Genomic DNA, 26,220 nt, shown 5'->3' on the forward strand with positions numbered 1-26,220 from the left:
ACTATTGGGAAAAGTAACTGTTAAAAAAAAATTCTCATCTTTCCAGTCAGTTCACCACATTTCCTTTATACCTTTGTACTTTAATCCCCAGTCATGTTGAACACTTCTTATTCCTCACACCAAGCCTCAATGGGTTTGCTCTTTCTGGAAGGTGCTTCCCCTATATTACCGACTTATTCATACCACGCATGAAGACTGGCACAGCCCTGTTCCACCTGAGTAGCTGAGTAATGCCAGCTACTCAGGAGACTGAAGTGAGAGGATCACTTGAAACCAGGAGGCAGAGATTGCAGTGAGCTGAGATCGTCCCACCACACTCCAGCCTAGGTGACAGTGAGACTCCATCTCGAAATAATAATAATAATAATAGTATGGAATTGAACTGCTCTGATTGGGAATAGCTGTTTTTAAAAAACTATTTTTTAAGTTCCTGGGTACATGTACAGGACGTGCAGGTTTGTTACACAGGTAAACGTGTGCCATGGTGATTTGCTGCACCTATCAATCCATCACCTAGGTATTAAGTACAGCATGTATTAACCCTTTTACCTAATGCTCTTCCCCACCCCCACCCCATCCTCCCCCAACAGGCCCCAGTGAGTGTTGTTCCCCGCCTTGTGTCCATGTGTTCTCATTGTTCAGTTCCCATTCCTAAGTGAGAACATGTGGTGTTTGGTTTTCGGTTCCTGCCTTAGCTGTTAATGTCAGGCCAGAGAGACTTAAATTTTTAAGGATCTCTGGACTTTTCTTCTCTGGACACTACTCTTGATGTTTATAAATGTTACAGATATAACTTCTTTAATTTCATTAAATGTATATACCTTATTGAGTTGATTTAACTGAGTTGACTTTGTTACATGAAAATCATGATTGGGAGTGAGGGGTTTAAACCAGCTACCGAGATCTTGATTGTTGGTGGTGACCCAGTGCAAGAATTCATTCATTCAGTAAACTAATGCTTATTAAGCGTACACTGTCTTAGTCTGTTCAGACTGCTATAACAAAATATCATAAACTGGGTGACTTATAAACAACAAAAAATTTATTTCTTACAGTTCTGGAGGTGGGAAGTCTAAGATTAGGCTCTGGCAAATTTAGTGTCTGGTGAGGACCTGCTTACTGGTTTACAGGTAGCCATCTTTTTGCTGAATCCTAACATGGCAGAAGGGTTGAATAAACTCCCTTGGGTTTCTTTTATAAGGACACTAATCCTCGTTATGAGGTTTCTGCCCTCATGGCATAACTACTGCCCAAAGGCCCCTCCTTCTAATATTATCTCTTTGTGGGTTAGGATTTCAACATGAGCTTTGAGAGGATACATACATTTCGATCATAGCACATACCATAGGACAGACACTGTGCCAAGAATTGTGGATATAGTGATTCTCAAAATGAACAAGATCCCTTTAGAGAGCTTGCAAAATCCAACTATAAAATTATGCTTTTTAAACAAATTATGCAGTTTGAAGAATCTACTCTGAATCTTACTTGTGGCATTGAACACTTTCGGCCACTCTTTCCTGATTATATTAAATATTTACTCCTGTTTGGGGGATCCAGTCTCAGTTACTTTTTCTACCGGAACTGGTACCAGCTCATGCTCTGCCTTGATGCAAATTAAGAAAATATCATACCTTTTGGGTAAATTAAGCCAAGAAAGTTCTCATTTCTTTTCTTTCTTTTCTTCTTCGTTCTTTTTTTTTCTTTTTTTTTTTTTCTTTTTGACAGGGTCTTGCTCTGTTGCCTAGGCTGGAGTGCAGTGGTGCAATCTCAGCTCACTGCAGCCTTGACCTCTAGGGCTCAAGCAATCCTCCTGCCTCAGCCTCCTGAGTAGCTAGGACTATAGGCGCATGCCACAATATCAAGCTAATCTTTGCATTTCTTTGTGGAGACAGGCTCTCCCTATGTTGCTCAGGCTGGTCTTGAACTCCTGGGCTTATGTGATTCTCCTGCCTCAACCTCCCAAAGTACTGGGATTACAGGCATGAGCCACTGCCCCTGACCATTATGACTATTTTCATTGGCTTATCAGGCAAATGATAACTATAATAAATCAATCACCAGAATTTTTAATTAAAGAAAGGAAGGAATTGTTTCAACTCTTCCTGCTACCCTTCTGTCCCTCAAAAGGGTATGCTGAATGTTGTCCTCCAAAGACATCCATGTCCTAATCCCTGGAACCTGTAAATATATTACCTTATATGACAAAAGGGACTTTACATGTTTAATAAGTTAAGAATTTTGAGATGGGCAGATTTTCCTGAATTTTGAAGATGGGACCTAGTGTAATCACAAGAATCACAAGGGTCCTTATAAGAGAGAGGCAGATGAGTCAGAATAAGAGAAAAATACTTGAAGATGTCACACTGCTGGCTTTAAGGTGGAGGAAGGGCCAAGAGCTAAAAAATGCAGTGGTCACTACAAGCTGAAGAGAAAAAGAAATGGATTTTCCCCTAAAGCCTCTGGAGGGGGCACAACCTTGCCAATACCTTGAGTTTGGCTCACCGAACCCCATTTTGGACTTCTGACCTTTAGAACTGTAAATAAATAAATAAATGTGTGTTGTTTCAAGCCACCACAGTTGCGGTAATTTACTACAACAGCAATAAAATAGAATTAGATACAGAGATCTGAGGAGTTGAGTAGGATAAGCCTACTCCAGCAGGTTATGTGGGGAGTATGCTGAGACTCACTAAGATGGGGGAACTCAGTTAAGGAAGTTTGAAGTTGATAAAGCCAGAGAGGGAAGGCTCTCGCCTCATTTTATAAGGGTTGCGTCACACTAGGAAAATCCAATAGCAACCACAGTCTCAAAATTAATAATTACAAATAGGACTCAATTCCAAGAGTCAGGAGCCAAGCAGGAACTGGATTAGGAAAGACATGCATGATATGAAACAGGAAGGAGGGCTACAATGCAGCTTCCTGGGAAGTTGCCAGGGTAGTCACGGTTCACATTCATTAGGCTGTGGGCACCAAATGCGTATGGAAATCTAATTGACTTAACTGAACTCCTAAAGAGGAATGAACACCTCATTTATTGAAGAACTACTACCAATTAGCATATGTATTTCATTTGTTCAATAATCCCATGAGTAGAGTATCACAATCCTTGCTTTACTAAAGCGGAAGCGAATTCAAAGAGGTTCAGTGACTTGTCCAAACTCAGGGAAAACACTAGGAAGTGAATATGGGTCTGACTCCATCTCTGATTTCAGGAGCCCTGCCCTTTCTTCCACACCGTGCCCCCTTGCTTTCAGAAAAAAAGGCTTGTTGACTGAATGGTTGTATGCACAGTTCAAAGCAGAAACACGCAATGACATCTTTTGAGATATTCTAACAGTGAGAACTTGAAAATGAAGTTAAAAATTAAGCGGCAAAGCCAAACCGAGGCTTTCTGAGAAAGTGGGGCCAAACCTGGTGCTGTCTGACTGCCAGGTGGCTCATTATTTATCCCTGTAAAACCCTGCAAAAGTATTTGAAAGGGAAGAAGGGACAGAAAACTCCCTCCTTTTCCAAGTTAGCCTTATAGTCTAGGGCTTAAAATACTGGTTTAATGGTGAAGGTAAGTGCTTTTCTTCTTTATGGGTAGAAGGATAATTACTAACTTACCAAAGGTCCATTAAGGGGAGGGAACAGTTTTAGGAGAAGTCAGAGAAAAGACATTAACAGCAACATAAGGATCTCCATCTGGTAATATTGCCTAATTCCAAAATGAAGAGACTTTCTGAAAAAGATAACTGATTCAATCAAGACGCTAGGGCAAGGCTTGAGAAGCCACTGGTACCAATGGACACTGTGGACAATGGTCATTTCTCCAAGGATGCTGTGAGTATTAACTGTGATGCTGTGATTAGTTGGACTGGGTTTGGCTGTGGATGAAATACTGACCATAACTGACAAGATTTGTGTTTGGGACTGTGGCTAATGAGTCTTTTCAGACTTCTATATGAATTTGAAATAGTCCCTCAGGAAAAAGAGAACATGGCCGGGTGCGGTGGCTCACGCCTGTAATCCCAGCACTTTGGGAGGTTGAGGCGGGCAGATCACTTGGGGTCAGGAGTTTGAGACCAGCCTGGCCAACACGGTGAAACCATGTCTCCACTGAAAATACAAAAATAAGCTGGGCGTAATGGCGCATGCACCTAGGCATGTGCATAACAAATGTGCCAGCTATTCAGGAGGCTGAGGCAGGAGAATTGCTTGAACCTGGGAGGTAGAGGTTGCAGTAGTTGAGATCATGCCACTGCACTTCAGCCTGGGTGACAGAGTAAGACTCTGTCTCAAAAAGATAATAATAATAAAAGGAAAGAGAACATATCAAAGATGAATAAGACTGAAGGCAAGAAAATTGTATGCTTGGAGAGATCACCTAGCTTGTTACCTTCATTGTACAGCTAAGAAAAGGCACCCAGGGACATTGTGGTCAGCACCAATTTCTCAGAAAGATAGGCCGTTGATGAGAGGGCGCTCAGTTTTTCTAACACTGAAGGAATTGCTTCTTCCTATGTTTTCTGGTGAACCCCTCCCCACTCATCTTGTGGATTCCAGGCTAGAAGAATCCACTTTTGAAAAGTAGCATTTAAAACCAATTTAACAACCAATCGAAGGCACTTTTATAGAAATATATTTCATTTGCTGTAGGCCTGTACTTAGGGATCTGAGAGGGCTAGACTACCAATATTGTAACTGTTTATTATTATTGCTGTTGCTAGTATCTAGAATAGTATACAACGTTTAACACTTTGCAATTTACGAGGCATGTCTCATAGCTTTGTTTTCACTCCAAACTGCCCAGTGAAGTAACATTATCCCAATTCTTCCCATAAAACAGTGAAAGTCCTGAGACTTTATGAAACTTTACCTGGTTTACTCAATCTGGGAATGGCAGAGCAGAATTCAGTCCTTGAATACCCTCCCAACTGCAGGTTCATGCTCTTTGATCTAGGTGTAACATTTATTCTGAGTAAACTAGGACTCTGGGCTAACAGAGATGATGCAAGACAGGCTGGATATTAGGAGAATCTAAGAGCCATCTAACAACCATTATAATAAAATCATGAGTTCTAGACTTAAAAAAAGGGGAAAACCTGTTTTTTCACTTATGCGTATACCATAATATGTACATTATTGATTTTTTTCTCAAATTCAACCTATACTGTGTCAAGTAATTTTTTTAATATAACATTTTCTTTTAACTTAATTTCAATTCATTTTTCTGTGTCTACTTACAACTTTGGCACTAGAAATCACAATTATTTTTTTAGAGGTATAGCTCCTTAAAGGGTAGGGTTCTGACAGTGTTACATGTTCTCAATTGTTTGCAAATAGGCTAATAATTATTCCACTGTCTCTAACTACATATCAACCATGCCAGTGTTCAGGCTCCATAATTTTATTAGCTTCTGTGCTTATTCTGGAAAAATACTTCCCATTACTATGAAATACCTCAGTTTAGAATGGTTTGGCATGTTAGCCTGATTTCTGCATTTGTCTCATGCAAAGGAAAATAGGAAATGAAGAACTGAAATTACCTATTGATACAAAATCAAAGTAGCATTTGAAACCATAAAACTTAAGTGGGCTTTTCATCCTTTCTCATTAGACAGCAGCAGAGAATGGGAAGAAAAACTGAAGTGATGGGTTTGTGATACAATTCCAGTAACATAAAGAGCAAGGAGAAGTAGTTTTGTTGTGTTTATGTTTAATACTCAAAGCTCAACTTAAAGGGATTTTTCATCATCAAATTTCCTTCTAGAATAAATGACTGGAACTTGATTTAAAATGTACAAATTCTCCTGTATAATACCTCAAAATGGAGCTATCCTATTGAGTTTTAAGCTTGTGCTTAAAATATTATGAAAATAAAGGGGAAGTTGTATTAATAGGTAGAACAAACAGCAGTCTGGGCATTAGGGGATCTGGTGCTGGCTCTGTGCAACATGTGGTTTCAGGCAACTTTTTAAATTTTCTGTACACAAATTTTCTTATCAATAAAATGAACAGTTGGGCCAGAGGATCTCTGAGTCTCTTTCAGCTTTCAGTGTTTATACGATTGGAGAAGTTGGTGGGAAAGCTTTAAGTGGGGTGTAAGTAATTGCAGCTGCATGTACATTTAAAGAGTTGCCTTCAGCCAAGCCATGGGATCTTTCATAAAAAGTGAAATCAAATAGAAAACGATCCAAACTCTGGGTTTGACCACAGGTGACTTCAGCTAGGATCTGAGTGTAGAGCAATGAGCTGAACTCCTGATGTCCAGATGTTAGCAAGACTTGGAGGCTTTCTAAAGCAAAGCAACAACCAGTATCTATCCTGGTGCTGACCTGATCTTACTAGCAATTGGGTCTCCATTTGGGTCCATTGTACAAAACAATAACAACAACAACAACAACCCAAACACCCAAAATTCAAAATTTAGATGGAGAGACATTATTCTCAGAATTTTAGAGATACTTGGAAAGCAGAACACTATACTTGCCTTGCTGATGAAGTCCAATTATTGTTCTTTTAAACTCATTTAGCTACTTCTGAATATAAAATGAGTATCTACTAATTATTTACAAAATCACTTGGTAAATATAGAAAATCACAAAAAATGAAGTGACCATCCTGTTTTGTAACCCAGAAATAGTCATCACCGGCACTTGTGTGAATCAGTTTCTATTCCTGTATGTGGACATGCATAGCGCACCCTGCTTTGTACACTAGAGTACTAGCATTTTTCTAATGTAATTCAATATTGTTGAAAACATTTTAAAATAGCTTCCATCACAATAATCTATCAAATTGACTTGCCAGACTCTCATTATTAGGTTAATTTATCTCTAACATTATGCGGTCATGAGTAATACTACAAAGGATATTTTTGGACAAATTTTTTCATCTATGCCTTTCCTTATAATCCTTCAGCCTAAGGTCACAGATTATGAATATCTTTAAAGGTATGGACAAGTCTTTTAAGTTTTGTGTGCAAAAGCAGTGCAAAGCCTTGAATGATAAAATATAGGTTTGATACATGTGTTTTTTGTTTGTTTGTTTTGAGACGGAGTCCTGCTCTGTCCCTCAGGCTGTAGTGCAGTGGCACGATCTTGGCTCACTGCAACCTTTGCCTCTTGGGTTCAAGAAATTATGCTGCCTCAGCCTCCTTAGTAGCTGGGACTGCAGGCATGTGCCACCACACCAGCTAATTTTAGTATTTTTAGTAGAGATGGGGTTTCACCATGTTGACCAGGCTGGTCTCGAACACCTCACCTCAAGTGATCCACCCACCTCAGTCTCCCAAAGTACTGGGATTACAGGTGTGAGCCGCTGCACCCAGCCGATACATGTGTTTTTAAAGTCATAGAAGCTTCAGATGTCTTCAAGGATTTAAAAAAATTAAAAAGTAAAGTCATAGAAGCTTCAATTTAGGAATGAATGGAAAATTGACGATATTTTTAGGATATGGATTTTTCCTAAAATAAACAAAATGTATGTATCCCCAAAGATAGTTTGATTAGTGTTCAAATATGAAATTAAACATGTCCATATTTAGAGCCGTGAATTCTCTTTGCCTGTCACAATAGCTGGATTTATTCACAATTATAGTAAGAAGTCCCTGTTCATTATAATTTTCTAGGTGACATGAAGACTGTCAGTCCAATCAAGTGTCCACATTGTGTGTAGTGTAGCAAATATGAGAATAAACATTTTAAACCTTTAATTGTAATACATATTAGTGTTATGTAATGCCATCCTTCATGTTCGAAGGCGCATGGAACATTGTTCTGGTGGTACAGAGGGGAGAGAAACACCATCAGAATGAAAGGAAAGACCGTTCTGGAACCTTACTCCTTCGCTCTTGAGCTTAGTTTAATTGTCCTGTCTTATGGTCTGCTACAAGCAATACTACTCCTCACCTTTGCATGCTTCTGTGTGGTTTAATAAAGTACATGCAATTTTTCATTTAATTCTTCCAGCTGCACTCAGAAAGGAGCCTTATCTTCATTGAACAGATGAGGAAATGAATGATTAGAGAATTTAAATGACTAACTCTAGGTCACACAGCTGGAACTTATAGCCAGATTTCCTTTTAACAATCCTGTAACCAAAAGCATACCAGTGGTGCCCTATAAAATGTAAGTTATGGAGCTGTGTTGGGTCAAAACTTTTACTGATGCTAAGAGGAGGCAACATTAACAAGGGGAAATTATTTGTGTATTATGTTTTGGATTATGTTCTCTCCATAGATAAAAGACTGTTGTAGTAAAAGAGATTCAGGGCACAGGGAAACTCCACCACAAAGCGTGGTACCATTTCCCACAGAAGCTAAATGGACGGGAAGCCTGCCACCAGGAAAGGTAAAGCCACTGCTCTTGTTTGCAGGCTATGTTAATAAGCTGAAGCTTATTCCAACCCATTTACACATCCCTGCATCACACTGCCCTTTGGTAAAGATACTCCCAGTGTAACATTGGAGCCAGCTCCAGCCCCAATCCTATTGCTTTTTCCTTAGACCCACGAAGTCATCTGTCAGAAATTAAGCCAAATAAGCAATATATCCTGGGATCTAGGGAGTGGAATAAGTTTTGGGAAAGTCTTTTTTTTTTTTCTTTTTTGGCAGAGTCTTGCTCTGCCTCCCAGGCTGGAGTGCAGTGGTGCGATCTCAGCTCACTGCAACCTCTGCCTCTCGGGTTCAAGTGATTCTCATGCCTCAGCCTCCTGAGTAGCTTGGACTACAGGCATGCACCACCATGCCCAGCTGAGTTTTTGTTTTTTAGTACAGACGGGGTTTCACCGTGTTAGCCAGGATGGTCTCGATCTCCTGACCTCGTGATCCACCCGCCTCGGCCTCCCAAAGTGCTGGGATTACAGGCATGAGCCACCACGCCTGGCCCAGGAAACTCATTTTAAACCAACCTACGTATGAATTCCTACTATAATATTCTCGCCAAACGGCTGGCTCTTTCTCCTGAGCTTGGAAACCTCCAGTAAAATGGAAATAATTATTTCCCAGACCACCACTCTTATCTGTGAGCTTTTTTGACCATTAAAAATTATTTCTTCCATTATATTCTTATCTGTGTCTTCATAGGTTTTCTCTTCGTTTCGCGTTAGTGTTTTCCTTCAAATAAGCAGGAAAAATCCAATCTATCATGCACATGGGAACCCTTTCAATATTGCTCTGTGGTTGTTCCACTTTATGGGGATGCTTTTAAAGAAAAAAATTGTCCTTTCAATACATTGAATATCTTCCAGCACCACATCACCTACAAGCTTTGTAAAAATAGTTCTACACATTAATTTTTTTTTTTTTTTTTTTGAGACTGAGTCTTGTTCTGTCACCCAGGCTGGAGTGCAGTGACATGATCTTGGCTCATTGCGACCTCTGCCTCCTGGGTTCAAGTGATTATCCTTACTCAGCCTCCCGAGTAGCTGGGATTACAGGCATGCACCACCATGCCCGGGTAATTTTTGTATTTTTAGTAGAGATGGGGTTTTACCATGTTGGCCAGGCTGGTCTCGAACTCCTGACCTCAAGTGATCCTCCTGCCTTAGCCTCCCAAAATGGTGGGACTACAGCACCCCACGCAATTTTTATTTTTTTAAGTTGAGCATATGTGAAGGCAGTGCCTAGTGACACATAGCAAAAACATTTCCAAGTAGACATTACACTAGGGAATTAGTCGAAGTGTTCTTTTAAAGTACTATCTCTCAAATGTATTAAAAGAGAATCCTTGGATGTGCAATACCTTAATTCAAAGGCAGCTCATTATGTATAAACTCTCAAGCTTTGTGATAAACAAATGTGCATAACAGATGGGACTATTGACTTACAGCCCAGAGAATTTTACTGATGCTGAGACGGTTATGTGACTGGCTCTGCCACTATCATCCCCATTCACTTCGTTTTGGAGCAATATGACATAAATGCCTTACATTTGGGTTTTCTCTATTTATCATCTGCTTCCTACCCCCTTGAAAGATAGCCATATTTGCTTTACTTGGTTATAAGATCCCATATTCAATGTCTTGAAGCCAACCAAATCATTTGACAAAGTGGGTTTGTAGTGCTGGCTATTTTGGTGAAAATAAGACAATGAGATTTCATGACATCATCCAAAGTTCTATCAGATCTAGCTGTGGGAGAAAGGAAAAGAAGGGGGTCTCGGTCAGGATGCTCATTGCATACATGTGTGTTGTTCTCTAGGTCCAGATTTCTGTTCATTACGCTATGGGCTGGCTCTTATCATGCACTTCTCAAACTTCACCATGATAACTCAGCGTGTGAGTCTGAGCATTGCAATCATTGCCATGGTGAACACCACTCAGCAGCATGCTCTATCTAATGCCTCCACTGAGGGGCCTGTTGCAGACGCCCTCAATAACTCCAGCATATCCAACAAGGAATCTGATACAAAGGTAAGTATGACAGAAAATAGGGCTCTTTGTTGAGAGGAAAAAACTTTGAAAGGAAGGCATAGATCTTGATTCTGTGGAGTATAGAAGTATACATTTCCAATGACAAACTAAAACTGACTGGAACTATTTTTCTTTGAGACATTGATTACTTCTATAATAAAAATAAGATTTCATGGAGGTTATTATGATTATAAGGTGGGTGAACTGTAGGATTAAATGTGAAAAATTTAAAAATGGAACAGTTTATGTGATGTCTTCAATGAAAAACTAGGTATTACCTGGGCACATTCTTATAGGTTACTCAATCCTATCCATTTCTCTTCCTGTTTTACTGTTTCTAAGCAATTTTATAACCCTGTAAATTCTATATAACAAATAGAAATGCAAATAATTCTTGTCCATAGCTTTGCAAATAAATTTTGCCAAGAGAAAAATCAGTTAAAACTTTTCTCCACTCACCTCCCAGTGGACATCAGCCAATTTTGCTGTTTGTTTGTTTATTTATGTTTTGAGATAGAGTCTTTCTCTGTCATTCAGGCTGGAGTGCAGTGGCGTGATTTCAGCTCACTGCAGCCTCCGCCTCCTGGGTTCAAGTGATTTTCCTGTCTCAGCCTCCTGAGTAACTTGGACTAAGGGGGCGTGCCACGACTGCTGGCTAATTTTTGTACTTTTAGTAGAGACAGGGTTTCACTAGGCTGATCTCGAACTCCTGACCTCAGGTGATCCACCCGCCTTGGCCTCCCAAAGTGTTGGGACTACAGATGTGAGCCACTGCACCGGACTCTGCTGTATATTTAAAGTATATTTCAGCATTGCTTCCTGCTTGTGTTATGCGTGATTCTTTGAGTTTTCCTTTGAACCAGTTATAACATCTTATTTACTCCCTCCATTAATCAATGAGTTAAATAAAATCTTCGCTGTATGCTTATTTTACATTTATATGGAAACCATGAATTTACCCAATTAAAAAAATTATCCTTTAAATTATCTTGTACTGTACATATCCAATGTCATCACTATAATTCATGATTAATGATTTTGTTACATTGGACCCAGCTTATTTACAATGAGTACATAAATTTATTGTCTCCAGTCTTTCCTCCATTATCCCATCTACATATCCACACTGAGTAGATTCACTATTCAGGTATCTTGGATACCTTCAAGTTGTCAAACATACAGTGTTCACTGGACATGCTGTGTTCCTCCGGAATTTGGACCTACTTCTCAGCACACTCACATCTGCTGTCAATGACCCATGGAAAGTTTTTGCTCTGAGCAAGCCAGAGTCCCTGTTAGTTTCTTCCAAATGCTACAAGTTCACTTTTGCAAATTTTTCCAATGAGATAAAATTTTCCTTTTTGACTTTCTATAAATCATAGTCATTTTTCAAGGGATAGTTCAAATATTGCTTCCTTTCTGGGACCTTCCTGAATTATTCTTTTTCCTCTCAAAGTTGCTGTTTTATTTATATTCATCCTCAAATCTTGATTCTCACGTGATTCATATACCTTGTATTATTTATTGTTTTTTTGAGTGGCTAAAATATTTTATATCATATTTTATATCCTTTGGCTCTCTATAGCATGATGCCAGATATTTAGGGGCCTTATTGCATTTATTTTTTATTTTATTTTAAAATCTATTTTCTTTCTTTCTTTCTTTCTTTTATTTATTTTAAAATCTATTTATTTTTAGGTAAATATTCAGGTAATATAACTTATATAATTATTCAGGCATTTTAGGTAGTTATTTTAAAATAATTCAAATTATTTATTGAGTTGTATCAGAAGAATGTGATCTTATTCATTTGTAATATGTGTTTTAAAAACTCAGTTCAGCCAGGGCAGACCATAATTCCCAAACTTGATTTTTCTTTTTAATTAGGTACTGATTTTGGTTAAGAGTTCAGTAAAGCTTTGTGTGTGTGTTTTAAAAATTCTTTGATATAAGAGTCAACATGTTACTCAACTTTTACTAGAAGCAAAATAGAGGAAGCACTTTCACAGATGAAATATCTCTCATTGTTTTCTTCCATTTACTTCTTCCTATTATTCATCTATATAATCATTTTCTTTACCTCTTTTCTTCATTTTTTCTGTTTTTCTCTCCTTCTAAGAAAGCAAATTAGGGGTATAATTGGTTGTTTGGGAAGGTAGGAAGAATATAGAGAAAAACAAAAATAGATATTTTATAGTAGGGTCTCACCAACCTCAAGCAACTCTGACTGTAAAGTAGATTTTCATAATAGGACTTCTTGACAAAGAGTTTTCCTATTTTTCCCCAGGCCTCTGTGTATCAGTGGAGCCCAGAAACTCAGGGTATCATCTTTAGCTCCATCAACTATGGGATAATACTGACTCTGATCCCAAGTGGATATTTAGCAGGGATATTTGGAGCAAAAAACATGCTTGGTGCTGGTTTGCTGATCTCTTCCCTTCTCACCCTCTTTACACCATTGGCTGCTGACTTCGGAGTGATTTTGGTCATTGTGGTTCGGACAGTCCAGGGCATGGCCCAGGTATCCAGATACTTTCTCATTCTGGGTGGGATCCAGATTCCTGAATTCTACAAAATATCAAAGGTCTTAATGATTTTCATTTCAGGGAATGGCATGGACAGGTCAGTTTACTATTTGGGCAAAGTGGGCTCCTCCACTTGAACGAAGCAAGCTCACCACCATTGCAGGATCAGGTAAGTGTGCACATATGGGTCATAGCTTTGTCATCTGTTCCATCCTACTGTGTCTTATCATCTATGAATCAAATAGTTTAGGGAAGAGGGAGAAAAAGTACTACGGAAAAATTCAACAATACAAGACAGTTGCATCACAAATAAGAAAGATGCATCTGTACAATAAACACATTGAGGCTTAGAAGTAGAAGAAACCACTGTGAGCTAGGATTCAGCTCAGAAAAGCCTTAGTAGTCAGAAAAGCCTTGTAGGAAAATGTTTAAACCTTTAAGAATTGCATAAATGGAAAAAAGATCAAGTAAACTATATATACACCATCTTAGCAATGATTTTGCAGTGAGAATTAAGGCTACCACAGCTCCAAGTGGTAAGGAGAGAAATGAGGCTAGAAGAGTTTGGAGTTTCTGTATTATTCTAAGCTCTTGACTATTCTATTGTGAGCTAATTAATTCTCACAACAACCCTCTCATGTAAGTACCATTTTAAATTCTTATTTTACAGAGAAGGGAGTTAAGGAAGGTGGAGATTAAGAAAATTGCCCAAATACAAATAGCCAGCAGGCGGTAGGTCTGAGATTTAAGCCCGCGCAAATTTTAGCCCTAGAGCAGACACCCTTAATCACTATGCTAGACTGCCTTTCCGTGGTATGTGATCCTACTAAGGCCTCTACAACTTTATCAGTGCTGTTCTTCCCAGCCCATCATGCTGAGAGTATATACTGGAAGAGCAGAACTAAGATTCCATCAAGCTTCTCACTCCTAGGTTCACTACACAGCTGCATCCTGCAGACTTTTACCTCAAGTAACCCTCCTGCTTTCTTGCTTCCTTCCATCATAGTTGTCCCCACCTCCTCTATTTGCAAATACTATCTGCTGATCTCTCTCTCTTCTAGACTGGTTTCTTTCAACCTTCCTTCCACCAAAACCAAGTTATCTTGCTAAAGTAAAGATGAGGGCCGGGCGCGGTGGCTCAAGCCTGTAATCCCTGCACTTTGGGAGGCCGAGACGGGCGGATCACGAGGTCAGGAGATCGAGACCATCCTGGCTAACACGGTGAAACCCCGTCTCTACTAAAAACTACAAAAAACTAGCCAGGAGCGATGGCGGGCGCCTGTAGTCCCAGCTACTCGGGAAGCTGAGGCAGGAGAATGGCGTAAACCTGGGAGGCGGAGCTTGCAGTGAGCTGAGATCTGGCCACTGCACTCCAGCCTGGGCGACAGAGCGAGGCTCCGTCTCAAAAAAAAAAAAGAAAAAAATTAAAAAAAGAAAAAAATAAAAAGTACAGATGAGGCATTTTTCCTCACTTGCTTGATAATTTTCAATGTGTTCCTTCATGTTTACAGACTAAAGACTGACCTGTTTATTGCATGGATACAAAAGTTCTCAGCCATCTGGCCCCAACCTTATTCCACTCAACTCCCCTGTGCAAGCATGGCTCTAGTGGCACCGGACATTGGCTGCTCCCCACATAGATCCGCACTGCACTTCCCTCTGGCTCTGCTCCCATTAGTTTATATGCCTGGAAAGTTCTTTGCCCCTGCTCCTTGTGCCAAAATTCTATCTATCCTATTGTATAGCTTACGTAAAAACTTCCTAAATCTTATAATTATTGTCAATTATTATTATTACTTCCACGCACATTGTAGTTTTATTATCACACTTATATTTTACATCTTTTTTTTTTTTCAAATTACAGGTTGGAACCCATTAGTGAGTCATAAAATGCATTGAGTGGGTTAAAATCATTATTTTAAAAAATGAATAGAATAGAATAGAATAGAATAGAATAGAATAGAATAGAAATTGTTGGAGTGCATTGGACATGGTAAAGTTAAATATTGATTCATGAAACCATTGAGGCATATGTGTGTGGTTGTGTGTACAAGTGTTTATGTATATTGGTGTGTGTGTTATGTTACCCTGTAAAATGCATTTCTTACTATGGGTCTCTGTGAATTATGTTTCTTGTTGTTGTTTTTTTTTTTTTTTTTTTTTTTTTTTTAATGTAGACTCCAAAGCCTACATGGCATTTCACTAGTGACAATCAATTTTATTCACATTTTTCTCTCCAATTGGACCAGAAGCTCTTTGAGGGCAGGGCCTGTGTCTTACTGAATTTTGTAAGTCTTTCATTTCCTGCCCCCAGCCTCATATTAGATCATACAAGAATGCAACTGTAATCACAAGAAAATACTAATGGGCTATGATAGCAGAGAGTTGCTGTGACAAACTAAGGGATTTAGATTTGGTCACATTGGTGTTGAGGAGTCATTGAAGAATCAGAGGGTTTGTTACTATTATTTATTAATTTTAATTATATCATATATATTACTTTATTGGGGAAAATCTGTGAGCAGAAATAATTACTCTCATTGCCCAATAATTCTAAGTCTGCCATCTCACTGTTGGGACAATGTTTAGAGAGGCCATGAAGTCTCAGCCTTTGCTATTTTCATAAGTGTTTTTCTCCCTCTTCCCTTTAGGATCAGCATTTGGATCCTTCATCATCCTCTGTGTGGGGGGACTAATCTCACAGGCCTTGGGCTGGCCTTTTATCTTCTACATCTTTGGTGAGTCACTTTCTCCTAAATCCTAATGCCTCCATTTCCTGAGCATCCGTTTTGGCACCTACATCACCCACATTCTTCCTATATGAAAGAAAATGTCCTTTATCAAATGGAAGATGATAACAAATGTCAACGGTTGGTATCATTTTTAATCTAGTTACACAACTTGATTAACACCTTCCTGGTGGTTCTGGGAAGCCACATGCACGGGATAGAGGAGTTGACTATTCACATGGCACTGACTTGTGATGCAGTCTTGTGCTTCCATATTAAGCATCTTCTGCAGAATCTCTACCACCACATCTAAAGTGCCTGTTACATGCAGTTAAGATTTTGCCCAAGATGCCGTTCACCTATTCTCTACCAAGTTCATCTTGCAAAGTTCGATTCAACTGTGCCCTTCCCCATGGGCCCTTCCAGGGCTTACTCTATTAGATTCTGGCATTCTCTCATTTATGATATTTCCTCTCTAGGTTATGTTGGTGTGTAATTATTTATTTCTCCTTTTCTTTCCACTAAACTGTGAAATGCTTGAGGCAAGGAATCCATTCTATAATGTTTTCATCACTTGGGTATCATCATAGTGCCTGATTTTTAGCTTTAAAATAAAAGAATCAATGAATCCAGTAAATAGATGGAATTTAAAGAAAACTAGTCCTCAGAATCTTTTAACATAGAATGTTCCTCAAATAACAAATTCCAGTAATAAGACAATTTTCTACACTTGATTTTGTTGTTATAGCCAAATGGTATCATTAAATATAGTCCTGGCCTGAATGGCTTTCTCATTAATGGTGTTAATTATTTTGGTTTGTGCATGTTAACCAGGTATTGTACAGAAATATTTCTTTTGGGAATCCATAATGGATGTATGGCTTGAATACAAATAACACTGTCTCTTGTAAGTGCATTGGAAATTTTTTCCTGCCACATGATTTCATGGAAGGTTGTTTCGAGTATGTGTGACTGCAATCCTGACTATTCAGATCTTCCACAAGACAATTTATGTGTGCATTAAGAAGTTGCTGCTCACATAACACTATAATCATTGGAGCCTTTAAAGTAGTTAATCAGCTATACAATGCCGTGCTCATGTTATCTCCAGAGGGCTCTGACATTGACAAAAGGTGGCTTTCTATTTGAGACATAGTATCTTAAAAGCTTTAACAGGTTTGTAGAAGGATTGAAAGAAAGAATGGGAACATTTAGGTCCTTATGGTAGAATAAGCATTAATTGATTAGTGTGTAGAAGGGAGAGGCATGCCACTTCAGAGGAAACTCCCTTCCCCTAGTAAACAAATCTACCTAAAAACTAATTTTATACCTTCTTCCCAGGTAGCACTGGCTGTGTCTGCTGTCTCCTATGGTTCACAGTGATTTATGATGACCCCATGCATCACCCATGCATAAGTGTTAGGGAAAAGGAGCACATCGTGTCCTCACTGGCTCAACAGGTACAGTGCACACCTTGTACCTGTGGCCCATGCAGAGGTCTCTAGGGCAGGGTGTGGATCTCCTCCGAGAGGCACCATCTTGGCTGCTCTAATACTCATGCTGATTAGATATTTCTTTTTAGCCCAGTTCTCCTAGACGTGCTGTCCCCATAAAGGCGATGGTCACATGCCTACCACTTTGGGCCATTTTCCTGGGTTTTTTCAGCCATTTCTGGTTGTGCACCATCATCCTAACATACCTACCAACGTACATCAGTACTCTGCTCCATGTTAACATCAGAGATGTGAGTTTACTTCCTATACTTCTATGAAAATTATAATGGTAATAAGGAGAAACAGTTCTGTGTTACCTATTACATTCTGGCTTTACATATAACCATTAATTTAACCTTCACAATGACCTTGAGATAGGTGTTGTTATAATTCCCTTTTCACAGATGTGGAAACAGGACACTTAGAGGTGAGATAACTTGCCTCAGGTTGCACAATACTAAGTGGTATAGCTGCTGCAGCATCCGTATTCTTAACCACTATGCTATACTAACACACCAGCTGATTCCAAAGTTTCTTTTAGAAATTAATATTGTTGGGCTGGGCACAGTGGCTCATGCCTGTAATCCCAGCACCTTGGGAGGTTGAGGCAGATGGATTATGAGGTCAGGAGTTCAAGACCAGCCTAACCAATATGGTGAAACCCCATCTCTACTAAAAATACAAAAATTAGCCAGGCATGGTGGCAGGCGCCTGTAATCACAGCTATTCAGGAGGCTGAGACAGGAGAATCGCTTGAACCTGGTAGGTGGAGGTTGCAGTGAGCCAAGATCGTGCCACTGCACTTCAGCCTGGGCAACAAAGTGAAACTCCATCTCAAAAATAAAAAACAACCAAGAAATCAATATTGCTTTTCTCTGGAGCCCAGAGTGATGCAGCTTCTGGCCCTCTTATCTGAGACAGTGTTCATCTAGTGTAAAAAATGACACTAATTTTCCCCCAAACAACCCACAATATCATGGGAGTAAGTTAATGGCTGGTCTGTGTAACTGATAAATTTTGGTGCTAACATATCTCTGTAACTACTCTGTATAAATTTCCTTCCTTCAGAGTGGAGTTCTGTCCTCTCTGCCTTTTATTGCTGCTGCAAGCTGTACAATTCTAGGAGGTCAGCTGGCAGATTTCCTTTTGTCCAGGAATCTTCTCAGATTGATCACTGTGCGAAAGCTCTTCTCATCTCTTGGTAAGGATAAGCATGTGGGCTCATTTAACCAATTCCTTTTCTGCACATGGTCTCAGAGGGTTCCCTGACAGCATGTCCTCATTGCCCAGGGCTCTTCCTTCCATCAATATGTGCTGTGGCCCTGCCCTTTGTGGCATCCAGTTACGTGATAACCATTATTTTGCTGATACTTATTCCTGGGACCAGTAACCTATGTGACTCAGGGTTTATCATCAACACCTTAGATATCGCGCCCAGGTAAGAGCTCTACCTGTTTTTTCCCCTCCTCCAGACCCCTCCAGAGGTGTTAGACCTTAGTAGTCACCGTGAAACTCTTTAATGTTACTGACATGCACTAATGGCAGAGAGACAAATAACTACAAATGTTTGTCTATGGCCATTTTTAGAACAACAAATGTGGCATTTTTAGAACAACGACTTCCAGCCTTGGCCAGTAATCATTTTGATAAAAAGCTTCCCAAGGTTCCCTAACAGAGATTGAACTGTGTATGCTGGGAAAAGGCCCACACATGTGATTTAGAAAAGTTTCCATGGTGTTGTTCATATTAGCTACCACATATATATACAGTCATAGTAAGCCAGCTCCTGTGCCAAGACTTGCCATGTATCAACACATCTAATCCTCACAGTTACATTAGGTAGGTCCTATTGTTATCCCCATTTTATAAGGGAGAAGGCTGAGGCACAAGGAGGTTACATGGTGTGACTATGGTCACATAGAGGCAGAGCCAGGATTTGGACCCAGGGAGTTTGGCTTTGGAGTCTGTGTCCTGCCCGTTGCACAAACTGGCTTCTACACTGAGCTGCCAGGGTAAAGAAACTCAGTTCCCAAAGAGACTGCATTGCTCCCTGGTTATTGACTCAGTAGGTTGGTAATTTCAGGTTTGGCAAATAGACATTGCCCTGAATGTCTTTAGGTGAATGAAAAACTGCATTAAGCAAAATGACTTTGCCATAAGAGCTGAACTGTGTTAAAGTTGAGTTGCTGCAGAAGCTATAGGTGGCTTTCTATATAAAATCATTTATAAAATCATCTTCCCACAGATATGCAAGTTTCCTCATGGGAATCTCAAGAGGATTTGGGCTCATCGCAGGAATCATCTCTTCCACTGCCACTGGATTCCTCATCAGTCAGGTTGGGCCAGTTTATTGAACATCTTCAAGTGGCAGGTATTGTTTTAGGTGTTGTAGATACACACAGTGCTCACAAGGTCTGGATGGCAACACAATTACTCTATTTACATGAGCCTCTAAATCAGACTCTGATAGGTCAGATTTCCCAGGGAAAGAAAAATATAAGCTTATTTTCTCAAGATGAATAGACATGAGATTGATTAAAATGAGCTGTTCTGGTGCAGAAGATAGCATGTATGGCTTCCTAGAGGTACATGAGCATGAAACAATTCTTAGTTATGAATAGAATGAATGACACATGTCAAGGAATAGCAAGAGATGAAAACAGAGGGGCATAAGAAGATCATGAAGAATATGTTCAGACTAATTCCAATTTTTAAAAAATCACAAAAGGGAAACAAAGTATCCCAAGGCCTGTTTAAAGACAATTTAATGGCTGAAAAGAGATTGGCTGTGAGACATTGCAAGGAGGATTTCTCAGTGTTTGGAAATGCAGGCTCATGAGGAAGACGAAAAGACAGACCCAGTCAGGGATGGAAGGACTGACGAGAACCAACTTACAAAGAGAAGTTTTATTTTTACTGTATTTCTATGTGATCAAGTTGCCAGGCTAATATTTGACTAAACTGCTAGGAATCCACTGTGACTATAATGCTGGAAATTACTTAGTAGGGCTTTCTGAGGAGGGTCACACAGAAGACCAAATAGAACTTGTGTTGAATTGGGATGGGTTGTAGTGATAGATGTCAACAGCCAAAACCAAACCAAACCAAACCAAGCCAAAATAAAAAAACAGAGAAGACACAAACACGATGCCATGGTGCCATTTTAGGCATAATTTTAAATCAGTAATATTATACATTGAAATCCAAATTTTCAGAAAAACATTAGTGTATTTTATTTTTATTTAAAGAAATAACCATCTCAACTCAGAACCCGATGTGCATTTTGGCCATTTTGTTTCCAATAGTTTCATAAACTTTCTTAAGTAGCTACTGCACATTGTTCATTATATTCCTTGTGATCAACATTGCAATACACAACTTGGAGGGCTTCTAGAACTGGTGTAGAAGGAGCTTGTGAGATTGATCATTTTTCTGTGTTTTTTACCTCTAGGATTTTGAGTCTGGTTGGAGGAATGTCTTTTTCCTGTCTGCTGCAGTCAACATGTTTGGCCTGGTCTTTTACGTCACATTTGGGCAAGCAGAACTTCAAGACTGGGCCAAAGAGAGGACCCTCACCCGCCTCTGAGGACATAAAGTTACAAACTTAAATGCAGTACTGAGCATGAACTTTTTAAACATTTTTTACTTATCTTCATATTCTTGACCATAGACTCAGCAGTTCTTAACTCTCGCTGTGTGTTAGTCTTCCCTGGGGAGCCTTTATAAGATACTGATGCCTGGGACTCACTCCAGAGATTCTGAATGAATTGGTCTGGGGTGGAACCCAGATACCACTAATTTTTAGATATTCCTTAGAGGTTTCTACATGTACCTGGGGTTGACAACAGCTGGACAAACTTGAAAATCCATGTGGCCTTTGAATTTTCCTCATTGGAAAGTACTAAATAAATAAAAATTCATGTGAAAATGATCACTGATAAATATCTTCATAGTAGGGCAAGTTATTGGATACAGAGAAGAGCTGCTCGGAATTGTAACCATATGTTACAGATCTCAGCACCCATCAGAACTGTAAAGCTATAATCCCCAGAATTAAAGTTTTTATTATTTTTTATACATTGTAAAACATGGACGTTTATTTATGTGGTTAAATTCTATTAAAATTTACATGCTAAAATAAAATAGACCATTTTCAAATTATTTAGATTCAGATATTTCCATTAGATTAAGCAGATATTTATCCTAGCCCAATTGCAAGAGATTAATGATGAGAAAACGATCAAGAAAAGATTAGATAAATGAGGTTAACTTATAAATCAAGGACAGAGAGGATAGAATTGGAAAGCTTGTATTGTGAGAAGAATGGATGTAAAGGAAGACAATGTAGATACTTCCAGAAGGGATAGCAATATAGTTTAGACCATATGATGAAAATTGGAGGGAGATGACAGAGACACTTTCAAGTGAAATGACAATTTATATGGGGGAGAAAAATATTGAAGATATAACAAGATGAGAAAAGGCATAGAAATGTATCACGTACAAGGCATAGAAATGTATCACATACAAGAGAAGTTCTTTTTGAGGGTAGAAAAAGATAATTTAACCTTCTTCATATTTTTCTTACTTTCCCAAGATGCTCAGGCAGCATCAACTCTAACAGGAGATAATTTGGCTCCTAACACTTAAAACATATCCTTTAGGTTGTCTCCTCACACAGAGCTGAATCTGGTTTTGCCACATGTCTAGAGAGGAGGTTCTCACCATATTTTAAATCCTATTTAAAAACTGCTAGGACAAGAACCTTGGGCTAATTCAGCAGATGAAGAGAATCTCCTAATGCAAATCAACGTGTATTTTTGAGCAGGTTTTTCAGAAAAACAGTGTCAGGCCCTGAGAATGATACTAAGATGAGAACATTGATTTTTGCCTTCATGGTATTGACAATATAAAGAGAAAGGGGGGTTTTCAGAAAGCTAAAAGAAGAAGTAGAAGCAAAAAGAAAGACAGAGTATAATAGATAGTCAATTTATGTAGAGAAAAAAGAGAAAAAAAGACCAAAGAAGGGTGAGGGGCAGACAACCCAACTAAAAAATGGGCCAATGACTTGAACAGGGACTTCGTAAAAGAGAAAATGCAAGTGGCTCCTTAATATATAAAAAGATGTTCAACTTCATTAGTCATTACAGAAATGAAAATCAAAACTACAATGAAATACCACTATAAAATTAACATAATGGATAAAATGAAAGACGATAGAAGACAAAATGTTGCCAAGCGTGTGGAGCAACTGGAACTTTCATATGCTACGAATGTGAACTTTGGAAAGCTGCTCAGCAATATCTCCTAAAGTTAAATGTACAATTCCAGTGACTCAGACGTTTTACTTAGAAATGCACATATACATCCATAAAACATGCACAACAATGTTCATAGGAGCACTATCTGTAATAGCCCAAACAGGAAGTTGTCTGTTAAGAGAAGAATGAGTAAATAAACCACGGTCTATTTATATAGCAATAAGAATTAACAGACCCTAATACATAATAGACGAATGGGTCTCATAAACACGATATTGATTGAAGGAAGACAAAAGGTACATTCTTTTAAAGGTTTATAAAATAGCTTTTAAAAACAGCTACAACCAAACTGTCCAGTTAAAAATCAGTGAGTGATTTCCCTTGGGCGAGGATGGGGGTCGTGGCTGGCTGGATGGTACTTAAGAAGTGCTCCTGGAGTACTAGAAATATTTTATTTCTTGACTTGGAGGTGTGTTTACTTGGTGAATATTGTACATTTATGATTTGTGCACTTTTATATATGTAGAAAATAAAACAGAAAGCAAATTCAAAGTATCATCCTTTTGAGAGCTTCTGCTCTGTTTGACTTCATTTTGACCTGTGGAGCAGTTGGGAAGGGGTTTTGGTCCTCTGCTTTTTTTTTTTTTTTTTTTTTTTTCAGACGGAGTCTTGCTCTGTTGCCCATGCTGGAGTGCAGTGGCTCAATCTTGGCTCACTGCAAGCTTCGCCTCCCAGGTTCACGCCATTCTCCTGCCTCAGTCTCCCAAGTAGCTGCAACTATAGGCGCACGCCGCCACCCCCGGCTAATTTTTTGTATTTTTTAGTAGAGACGGGATTTCACCGTGTTAGCCAGGATGGTCTCGATCTCCTGACCTACTGATCCGCCTGCCTTGGCCTCCCAAAGTGCTGGGATTACAGGCGTAAGCCACCGCGTCCGGCCCCTGGTCCTCTGTTTTCATGTTCTTCTTGGTCCTCTTCCACCTCCTCTTTTCTTGGAACTTCCAGTATCAGAGCAGGAAGGAAGGCAATGGGATAATTGATGCTGTCAGCTTTTGGATCAAACTGCAAGTTCTCAAACAGCAAAATTAATAAGCTCAGGCTTCGAAGAAACCATGACCCTGAAAGCATCAGTTGCTTCCAATTGCATCAGTTGCCACGGGTGGTAAGAACAATGATGACTCATCATGCCTAGGTATTCCCAGCAGGTTCTCTGACTGATTCCTGACAGATGACTTTGGTGTGTCAGACTTTCAGGGTATTCTTTCCTCATGCGATGGTTTGAGGAAGAGTTACCACTCACATTCCTAATGGCTTCAGAATAGATGCAATTGTGAACTGGTAGGAAACATTTCTAACTCATCTCCCCTCCCCATCCCTAAAGGATTGTTTCTAACATTAATAGTCATGAAAATTAATTCACTTTTCTCAAATAACTTATTGTCATCTATCTAATGATGAGATGACCTGCTTTTTCTCCTTGACTGTTAAATATTGTGAATTATATTAATGTATTTCTTAATGTTGAGCTTTCCCTTGAATATTCTTTTGATGTACAACAGAATTTGATTCACTAATAGTTTATTTAGGACTTTGGCTGATGTACTGATGATATATGAGATTGGCTCTGTACGCACACATGTATTTTGTGTATCTTTTTTGTGTCTGGATATGCACCTTATGCTGATTTCAAAAATTAGAAAGGAAAACTTTCCTTTTTCCTCATTACTCTGAAAAAGATTGACTAGAATGGAATTTTTATAATTGCTATTGTTATTTGAAAGCTTGAAAGCATTGGTTTGTAAAAATTATGCAGGCTGAAAGCCATTTTGAGGAGACTTCTTTGATAACTTTCTCAATTCCCTCAGTTATTGGTCTTTTAAGGGGTTCTGTGTTTTTCTTTGATCAATTTTGACCATTTATGTTATCTTGGAGGATCATCTATTTTACACACTATTTACAGTATATTTGCAAAATTTTCAACTGTTTTATCAGACTAACTTTTTAATAATATATTCATTTTATCTATATCTGAGGTTTTAGCTGCTTTGTACTTCTGACCCAATTGCATGTGTGCTTTCTTTCTCCTTCATTAGACTACTTAGTCATTTACTAATTTTAAGAATAGCTTGTCTTTTATTTATTTATTTATTTATTTATTTATTTTTGAGACAGAGTCTTGCTCTGTCACCCAGGCTGGAGTGCAGTGGCTTGATCTCGGCTCACTGCAACCTCCGCCTCCCGGATTGAAGTGATTCTCCTGCCTCAGACTCCCGAGTAGCTGGGATTACAGTCATGTACCACCATGCCTGGCTAAGTTTTGTATTTTTAGTAGAGACGGGGTTTCGCCATGTTGGCCAGGCTGGTCTCAAACTCCTGACCTCAGATGATCCACCTGCCTTCGCCGGATCTCAGCTCACTGCAAGCTCCGCCTCCCTGGTTTATGCCATTCTCCTGCCTCAGCCTCCTGAGTAGCTGGGACTACAGGCGCCCGCCACCACGCCCGGCTAGTTTTTTGTATTTTTTTAGTAGAGACGGGGTTTCACCGTGTTAGCCAGGATGGTCTCGATCTCCTGACCTCATGATCCGCCCATCTCGGCCTCACAAAGTGCTGGGATTACAAGCTTGAGCCACCTCTCCTGGCCGTCTTTTTATTTTATAATCTATTAGCTTTATCTTTTATCAAGCTTGTGTCCTATTTCCCTTTGCTTTACTTCATATAAATTTTGTTTTGGATACTTACTTTATTTATTTTTCATTCATTTGTATTTAATTATGAAACAGGTTAAAGCTTAGTGGAAAATTTCTCCTCTAAGTCCACTTTTGTGGGCAGATTACATTTTGCTGTGTTGTGCTCCCAAATTCATTGTTCTTTTAATGCTTTATTTCTCAAGTTAATAACCTATATAGTAAAAAAAGCAGCTGTTGACTCTCAGCTTTTTTTTTTTTTTTTTTTGTAGATACAGGGATCTTGCTGTGTTGTTCAGGTTAGTCTGAAACTCCTGGCTTCAAGGGATCCTCCTGCCTTGGCCTCTCAAAATGCTGGGATGACAGACATGAGCCACCATGCCCAGCCATGTCTCTCTCCTTACATATAATAAGAAAACAGATACACTGAGGCAACTTGTCACCTCACTCTTGGTTTCATTACCGTTCTCTGGAAATTTTGCTCTGACGTTTTGCAGTTAATGTATTAATTTTGCATTGAGTAGTTTCCATACAAGAGTTATAGCGTTTGCATTCTATTGGGTATTATACTTGCCACTGTTATTTGAACATAATTTGAGGACTGAAACCAAGGTGAGGCAAGTGAAGTGCCCAGGGAGCAATATTTAAGGAGGCATCCTTTTTCAGGCTCATGAAGAATAGAATTAGCACATGAGAGTGAGTGCCTCCTTAATTTTGAGTACTGGACACTTCTTGCTCATTTAGCGTAGCCCTGGACAATGAAGTGTTTTTTGTTTTGTTTTTTTCATGTCCATCCTTTATCCTTCCTCATCTCAAAACATTTCAATGGAGTATTTTTTGGAGCAGTACTTGGATGAGACTCTGAGTCCCAGAATAGCGAAGAATTTCTTTCTTAGTACTCTACATGATCACTGTGGAGCCTTAATACATTGTAATATTAACTTAGCTGGCAACAGAAATTTTGTTTTGCAATTTGTCTTATTCAGAACAGTATTGACTTCCTGCTAGTCTCTTCTGATGTCTAATATGAGGAAGTCTAGTTGGTCAGCTAATTTTTGTAGGAGAGCCATGTTTAGGCTAGGTGCTATAGGATTCTCTTTACCCTGGAATTTCTTCACCAAGATGT

The 26,220-nt window shown here is 39.1% G+C and overlaps 1 protein-coding gene across 12 annotated transcripts; it reads left to right on the top strand.

Moving 5' to 3' along the window:
- The first annotated feature begins 3,404 nt into the window (after positions 1-3,404).
- SLC17A2 (solute carrier family 17 member 2) lies at positions 3,405-21,291 on the top strand. 12 transcript variants are annotated; one of them, XM_015135716.3, is made up of 13 exons: positions 3,405-3,565; positions 7,959-8,117; positions 8,229-8,339; positions 10,190-10,401; positions 12,689-12,922; positions 13,008-13,095; positions 15,578-15,664; positions 16,997-17,115; positions 17,238-17,399; positions 18,217-18,349; positions 18,439-18,586; positions 19,394-19,484; positions 20,600-21,291. In XM_015135716.3, the coding sequence occupies exons 3-13, from the start codon at positions 8,312-8,314 to the stop codon at positions 20,732-20,734; spliced, it is 1,437 nt and encodes a 478-aa protein (XP_014991202.1). In that variant the 5' UTR covers positions 3,405-3,565; positions 7,959-8,117; positions 8,229-8,311; the 3' UTR covers positions 20,735-21,291. The 12 variants fall into 12 exon arrangements, with proteins under 12 accessions (XP_014991202.1, XP_077857007.1, XP_014991199.1 ...); XM_078000881.1 differs by lacking the exon at positions 18,439-18,586 and having other exon boundaries at positions 3,407-3,565; XM_015135713.3 differs by lacking the exon at positions 7,959-8,117 and having other exon boundaries at positions 3,414-3,828.
- The last annotated feature ends 4,929 nt before the right edge of the window (positions 21,292-26,220 follow it).

Source organism: Macaca mulatta, chromosome 4 (assembly GCF_049350105.2).
Source record: "Macaca mulatta isolate MMU2019108-1 chromosome 4, T2T-MMU8v2.0, whole genome shotgun sequence".
Taxonomy (NCBI): Eukaryota; Metazoa; Chordata; class Mammalia; order Primates; family Cercopithecidae; genus Macaca; species Macaca mulatta.